Genomic DNA, 7,588 nt, shown 5'->3' with positions numbered 1-7,588 from the left:
TTGATACAGTTTTGTTCTTGTTGCCCAGGTTGGAGTGCAATGGCGCAGTCTCGCAATCTCCGCCTCCCGAGTAGCTGGGACTACAGGCACATGCTGTCACACCCAGCTAATTTTTTGTATTTTAGTAGAGACAGGGTTTCACCATGTTGCCCAGGTGGTCTCAAAACTCCTGAGCTCAGGCAATCCACCCACCTCAGCCTCCCAAAGTGCTGGGATTATAGGCGTGAGCCACTGCACCCAGCCTGATTTTGTATTTTTAGTAGAGACTGGGTTTCACCATGTTAGTCAGGCTGATCTTGAACTGACCTCAGGTGATCCATCCATCTTGGCCTCCCAAAGTGCTAGGATTACACGTATGAGCCACCATGCCCAGCCCAGAAATGTTTTTCAATTAGCTGGGTATAGTGGTGTGTGCAGTGGTCCCTATGCCACTGCATTCCAGCCTGGACAACAGAGATCCTGTCTCAAAAAAAAGATTTCTGCTGTTTAGTTGTTTTGAAAGAAAGTATTAAATCAGTCCTTAGATTCCTCACACAGAACTCTTTCATTTACAGGCAGCAGGTGGTTTATATGTTTGTCAAACTATTTTTTCTGTTGTTTGTTTTGTTTCTGGAGAGACACGGTCTTGCTATGTTGCCCAGGCTGGTCTCAAAACTCCTGGGCTCAAGTGATCCTCCCACCGTGGTCTCCCAAACTCCTGGGATTATAGGCGTGAGCCACCGCACCTGGCCTAAAATGTTTCTTGATAGGTCTGAAATGTTTTAAAAGACCTGACTTTTGAAAAAAAAAAAAATGGTTCTCTTACCTTCCCCCGTTCCCTGCTCCGGTACCCAACGTGCCTGGGGGATGTGATTGGTGTTCTCCCGAGCAGGATATGGGCGAGGCAGACTCAGATGCCAGTCCTGTGCTCTGTGTCCGTGTTGAGTGCAAGCCAGTGGAGCTGCAGACCTGCTGTTTCCAGTCTGTCTGCTGCATGTTCCTCAGGCATTCCCCGAGACTGTGCGGAACAGCTCGTTGTGTTTTTAATTTCCCTGTGGGCTGAGGCTATCGCCCTTTTGTCACGGGTGTCTAAGCCAGGGACTCTGCTTAAATTCCATCCTTGCCACTGTTGGCTCCGGCTCAGTCCTGTTTCCCTTCCCAACAAGCAACCTGACATTCGCTTCGTTTGTGTTTGTTTTGAGACGGAGTTTCACTCTTGTTGCCCAGGCTAGAGTGCAGTGGCACTGTCTTGGCTCACTGCAACCTCCACCTCCCGGGTTCAAGCAATTATTTTGCCTCAGCCTCTCCAGTAGCTGGGATTACTGGCGCCCGTGACCATGCCCGGCTAATTTCTGCGTTTTTAGTAGAAACGGGGTTTCACCATGTTGGCCAGGCTGGTCCCGAACTCCTGACCTTAGGTGATCTGCCCATCTCAGTCTCCCAGAGTGCTGGGATGACAGGCGCGAGCCACCGTGCCCAGCCGCAACCTGACATTCGTTAGTGAAATGGGGCCCTGGCCCAGCCATGGAGATGTCCCTTACTGTGTAACCCTGGAACTGCCCAGTGTCCCCCCAAAATCACACATTCCGTGGGTACATGATCCATAAATGGACACTGGATAAACGTGGACCATGGAGCACCCCCCGCCGGCCCCTCCCTCCAGTCTGTGGTTGGACTGTGGTGAGATGTTCTCATGTGTCCAGGTCCCTGAGCGTGAGCAGTGTCTCCTCAGTGTCCAGTGCTACGTCGAGCAGCAGCTCTGCACACAGCGTGGACTCGGAGGACATGTACGCAGACCTGGCTAGCCCCGTGTCCTCAGCCAGCTCTCGATCCCCAGCCCCAGCCCAGACCAGGAAGGAGAAAGGTACTTGGGAGCCCTGGTACCTTTAAGGAGTAGCTCCAGGGGGAGGAGGGTGGCATCAGCACAGACGTTGCCTGGCTGCTGGTGTGGCCACGGGAAACTTACCAGTACCCCCGTGACTGCAGACCTGTCATTGGTAGGAAAACCTAAGAAAGAAGATGGTGCTAAAGAGGAAAAGCGGAAAAGGGACTCGTCCACGCAGCCACCCAAACCTGCAAAAGCTCCAGCGGCGGGGAAGTCCTCCCAGCAGCCCTCAACCCCCCAGCAAGCACCCCCCGGGCAGCCCCAGCAGGGCACGTTTGTAGCCCACAAGGAGATCAAGTTGACACTGTTGAATAAGGTGAGGGCAAGGGCCCTGCTGGTGGCCACCCCAGCGTCTGGGCCTGGGTCCATGTGCTTCCTGAGACAGCTTCCTCCTGGGGGACAGAACCTGAGTGAGGGCCGGTGGGGCCTTGCAGGTGTCGGCAGAGCCTGGGCGACAGAGCGAGACTCCATCTTCCCGGCCTGGGCCGGGAAGTGTGAGCATCTGGGGAGGTTCGGGTGCTGCCAGCCTCTCTCTGAACAGAGAGGGTGTTCTCTCTGTGCCTGTGGCCACCATTCCCTGCCAGTCAGTCTCAACACAATACAGGAAGCCTCGGGCCCTGTCCTCTGCTGGAAGGTTAAGAGGCCTGGTTTCAGGGGTCCCAGGTCCTCCTAGAGTGGCCCCCATGGGGAGCAGGAAGGCCTTCAGGGTGCTTCCCATGGAATATGAAGGGCCCCAAGTGCACAGTGGAGGTGCTCTTGGTCCGGGTCATGGAGGCCTCACTTGGGGCTACAGGGTTTCATGGGCATGTGGTGGGACCTTTGGGAGCAGAGCAGGTTGCTGGCAAGGAACCCATGTTGTCTGGGGTGAGGACACAGCTGCTGTCTCCTGGCCCTGCCATCCTCACCAGCCTCTCGGTTGTCCCAGGCGGCTGATAAAGGAAGCAGGAAGCGCTATGAACCATCAGACAAGGACAGGCAGAGCCCTCCTCCAGCCAAGCGGGCGAACACATCCCCAGACCGAGGTGAGCCTCCCAACCGGGGGCAGGGCAGGGGGTGGGAGCCTGGGGATGCGGAGCAGCTGGACTCAGACCCCATCACTCTTAATAAGCAGGAGGGCCCAGAAAACATCTGACTTGCAGATTATGCCTGTCAGTATTACAGTATTGAAAACTAAAACTAAAAAGTTTTTAAATGTTTGTTTAAAAATAACAGGACCAGGCGCGGTGGCTCACGCCTGTAATCCCAGCACTTTGGGAGGCCGGGGCGGGCGGCTCACGAGGTCAGGAGATTGAGACCATCCTGGCTAAGAAGGTGAAACCCCGTCTCAACTAAAAATATAAAAAGTTAGCCGGGCGTGGTAGCAGAGGCCTGTAGTCCCAGCTACTCGGGAGGCTGAGGCAGGAGAATGGCGTAACCCGGGAGGACGGAGAATTGCAAGTGAGCGAAATCGCGCACAACTGGCACTCCAGCCTGGGTGACGGAGACTCTGTCATAACCCCCCAAAAAAAAAAAAAAAAGCCGGGTGCGGTGGCTAAAGCCTGTAATCCCAGCAGCTATTGGAGAAGGCGCAGAGCGGGCGGATCACAGGGTCAGGAGATCGAGTCCATCGCTGGCTAAACCCGGTGAAACCGTCTCTAAACCTAAAAATACAAAAAACTAGCTGGGTGAAGGTGGCGGGCGCCTATAGTGCCGCCAGCTACTCGGAAAGAGGCTGAGGCAGGAGAATGGCGTAAACCGCGGAGAGGGCGGAGCTGCAGTGAGACTGAGATCCGGCCACTGCACTCCAGTTTAAGGGCTACAGAGTAGAGACTCCATACTCAAAAAAAAAAAAAAAAAAAAATTAGCCAAGCATGTGGCGGAGCACACCTGTAATCCCGCTAGCTCGGAGGCTGGGCAGGAGAATCCACTTGAACCGGAAGGCGGAGGTTGCAGTGAGCTAAGATCACACCACTGCACTCCAGTCTGGCCACAGAGCAAGACTCTGTCTCAAAAATAAATAAATAAAAATAACAGTAATGGGCCGGGCATGGTGGCTCACACCTGTAATCTCAGCACTTTAGGAGGCCAAGGTGGGCAGATCATCTGAGGTCAGGAGTTCGAGACCAGCCTGGCTAACATGGTGAAACCCCGTTTCTACTAAAACTACAAAAAATTAGTTGGGCATAGTGGCACGCATCCGTAGTCCCAGCTACTCAGGAGGCTGAGGCAGGAGAATCGCTTGAACCCGGGAGGTGGAGGTTGTAGTTAGCTGAGATTGTGCCATTACACTCCAGCTTGGGCAACAAGAGCAACTGTATTTTTCTTACACGTGTCATTTTTGCAAAATATAATTATATTTTCCAAAACAAATGAGCAGGAATGGCATTGGTTTTTCCATTTTTGCAAATCTCTTCAGTCTGACTGACAGAAGACAGCTGGACCCACATGCCTCGTGCCCTCTGGAGACCCTCCTGGGCTCCTGTGAACTGAGTGACAGGGCAGACAGCGTCTGTGTTACTGCTGAGCCACATAGACCTGAAAGGGCCTCGGGGACCCCCAGCCGTCCTGACCACACCCCAAGAGCTGGGGCCCAGATGGAAAGACAGGGAGGTTGTCCTGGCTGGCTTTGATGGGTGGAGCTTAAACCAAACAGAGGACAAGGGGGCCTGGCCACCCGCACAGCCACTCCCAGACACAGAGAACACGCAGGGGGCTTCAGACCCCTTCCCAAGTAGTTCTCTGAGTTTGTCGGGCACAGGAAGAGGAAGCTGCTCACCTTTGTCCCTAAGCCCAGGGCTGTGTCCTGTGTGGCTGGTCTGGAACAGCCTTGCTGTCCTTGCCTGGGGTTGGAGCCAGGGCCACTGGGGTCCCACAAACCTTTGTTCACACATGAGCCTTGGGCCTGCGCTGGGCAGTGGACCCTGTCCAGGCTGCCTCGCCTCCTTCCTAACATTGCCCGAGTGAAACACGCCTGTCTCTTGGCTCTGCTTGTGTGTCTTGACTGCCATGTCTTTTTTGTTGTTCCATATTTGAAGCCCCGTGTGATAAATTTCTTCAAAGCTAGGAAGGAGTTTTGTCTTTCTGCACAAGATACTGGCTGCTTGGTGGAACCTGGAGCCCAGGTTTGGCCTCAGCCTCATTTCTGGACGCCTTGGTGTCCACATCTCTCTTCTCTTCTCCTTGGCTCCCTTTTTATTTCTTTATAAAAATGAAGGAGGTGAACTAAGCAGCCTCAGACTTTAGAAGTGAGTCCCTGGCATTGGTGAGGCCACCCGCACTGCCATCCCCTATAAACCAGGAGGGTGGTCTCACTCTGTACCTATCACCCAGGTTCTCGGGACCGGAAGTCAGGTGGGAGACTGGGCTCCCCGAAGCCAGAGCGACAGAGAGGCCAGAACTCCAAAGCCACTGCAGCCCCGGCTGACAGGTGAGTGGACCCAGCATGTGCCCTGGGCACACTGAGGGTGGTAGCCTGAGCCTCTTTCCCAGGGAGGCCAGCAGCAGCAGGGCTAGCACTGGGCCAGGTTGGAGGTGCTCCAGCTCCTGCAGCTCCTGCTGGGCTGATGTGGTGAGGGGCAGGGACAAGGAAGGGCAACCCCACCCCTGCACACACACTCCTGCCCTGGTCGAGGCTGGAGGCTGCCCTCTGCTCCCCATGTCCTTGGGCAAAGAGCTCTGGGCACGGAGGTGGGAAGAAGAGCAGGAGGTTGTGCGGGGCCAGCCCAGGACCCTCCCAGTCTCTGCTCCACAAAGCCCGGGAGCCAGTGGCTAGGACCAGGCCTGCCTGTGGCAATGGGAGCCTGGCCATCCCGGGAGCCCCTTGCCTGTCCTGGTGGCCACTGAGCACTCAGTGGAAGTTCCCCTCCAGGGAGGGCACCCGCGCTGCTGCTTACACCTCAGACGTGGCTTCTGGGGGCTCAAGGTCTTCCCCCACCCCCTTGTAGGAAGCGCCAGCTGTCACCACAGTCCAAGAGCTCCAGCAAGGTCACGAGCGTGCCCGGCAAAGCCTCGGATCCCGGCGCCGCCAGCACCAAATCAGGGAAGGCCAGCACGCTGTCGCGGCGGGAGGAGCTGCTGAAACAGCTGAAGGCCGTGGAGGACGCTATTGCGCGCAAGCGGGCCAAGATCCCCGGGAAAGCATAAGCCGTGCCCCTGACCGGACTGGACGCATTTTTATACATAGGGTAAGCGCAGCCATTTTGGATTTTGCAGTTAATGTCTTATTTTGGCTGTGATTCTTTTTAAAAAGTAAAAAAGAAAAAAAAGTTCCTCTGCTGGAAAAGAAGCCACACAGGAGATGACGACGACGCTGAGTCCCAGCCTCCCTCCCCAGAGCAGAAGTCCCGCAGGACAGACACAGACAGCGCTAGTGACCAGCACAGTTCTCATGTAAATTACAAGCCCCAGTCGCCAGCCCCGCCTTCTCTTCCTCCTCCACCGTCTTCTTCCCTGGCCCTGGTCAGGCCTGGGCCTGTGGAGCCCCAGCTCTGCATCCCTAGCCCGGGTCCAGGCAGCCAGGCTCCCTCCTGAGCTGAGAAATGAAACTTCGCGAACCACTGGTGGCACCTCCTTCTCCTCCCCTGCCCCCGATCACCCGCCCCCGGATCAGAAATATATCTATATTCTCGACTAAAGTCTCATCAGGAAATATTTCCTGTCTTTTATTTTAAGCATCAAATTGTTTTAGTTGATTTAAACAGGAAAAAATACAGAAAAGACCAAAAAAAGGCCGAGAGTATTGTCGGGGCGTCTGTCTAATGTGGAGGGTCTTTTTTGAGGGGTCTCCTAAAATAAAATATTTTGATAAGCAGCTGTTCTTGCCCTTGTGGTGTGTGCGCCCTCTGCCCATGTGTGGCCAGGTCTGCCTCTGTGTGGTGCACTGCACTTGGCCCAGCACTCGGGAGCTGCTGGGGGGCGAGGGTGTGGCTGCTCCTCACTCCCCTTGGGAGGACCGGCCGTGGAGCAGCTCCTGCCTTCAGACCCCAGCCCAGGGAAGCACTGCACCTCAGTTTCTCCATTTGTGGGGCTGGGTTGGGCGTTCCTTGGTTCATGAGGTGGAGGTACCTTCCCTGCAGGGGCCATGGAGCTGCTGGAGGGGAAGAGGTCCAGGGCTGACTCCCAGCCCTGAGCCCAGCTGCCACCTCTGCAGTGACCACCACCGGCTCCATGTGCAGGCCCCAGACCTGCTGAGCCAGGCCCCGTGTGTGATGCCACGTTCCACAGCAGGGGCCACCGGCAGAGCTCCCCAGGAGCCCCCACTGCTGCTCCCTTCTCTCCACCTTGAAAGCCACAGGCCTGCACCTGGGCAGAGGCCTCCCAGGTACACGCTCCAGGGCCTCCAGTGCCTCCTTTAATCAGATGCAAGTAGCTGCAGTGTGGTGCCCACGCCTGTGGCCCACCCGTGTCTCTCATCTGCTGCCTGACATGAGGTTTGGGATGAGACCCTCGAGAGAGCTCCCTCCCCCAGGGCTGGGAGCGGAGCCCCAGGGAGGCAGCAACCCGCGCTTCTGCTCCCAGCATGACCTGCGTCCATGCCACTCTTCTGGATTAAATGACACTTAGAGTGTGGGCAGAGGAGCTGGGCATGAGTGAGCACTGCAGCTGGACCACCTGTTCACTCCTGAGGGAACTGTTTACCATTTTATGTCCACGTCCCTCCCACAGAGCAGGCCACACAGTTCATGTTGTGTCGCAGTGGCTGGATCATGTGTCTCAGCAATGGGTTTTTTTTTTTTTTTTTTTTTT

The 7,588-nt window shown here is 55.7% G+C and overlaps 1 protein-coding gene across 8 annotated transcripts in view; it reads left to right on the top strand.

Moving 5' to 3' along the window:
* Window positions 1-6,653, top strand: part of ZC3H18 (zinc finger CCCH-type containing 18) — a 68,361-nt gene extending 61,708 nt beyond the window's left edge. For 4 of the 8 annotated variants that reach the window (XM_017859899.1, XM_017859875.1, XM_017859849.1 and 1 more), the window contains 5 exons: window positions 1,683-1,843; window positions 1,981-2,180; window positions 2,790-2,886; window positions 5,174-5,270; window positions 5,788-6,653. In XM_017859899.1, coding sequence (XP_017715388.1) covers window positions 1,683-1,843; window positions 1,981-2,180; window positions 2,790-2,886; window positions 5,174-5,270; window positions 5,788-5,986 — 754 coding nt within the window. In that variant the 3' untranslated portion in view covers window positions 5,987-6,653. Of the gene's footprint in view, window positions 1-1,682; window positions 1,844-1,965; window positions 2,181-2,789; window positions 2,887-5,173; window positions 5,271-5,787 lie in introns of all 8 variants that reach the window. The other 4 variants (XM_017859891.1, XM_017859857.1, XM_017859842.1 and 1 more) reach the window with 1 other exon arrangement.
* Window positions 6,654-7,588: the final 935 nt, after the last annotated feature.

This window comes from Rhinopithecus bieti, unplaced genomic scaffold (assembly GCF_001698545.2).
Source record: "Rhinopithecus bieti isolate Rb0 unplaced genomic scaffold, ASM169854v2 scaffold_1618, whole genome shotgun sequence".
NCBI lineage: Eukaryota > Metazoa > Chordata > Mammalia > Primates > Cercopithecidae > Rhinopithecus > Rhinopithecus bieti.
Note: the sequence above shows the minus strand (reverse complement) of the source record. Positions and strands in the feature narration are given on the sequence as shown.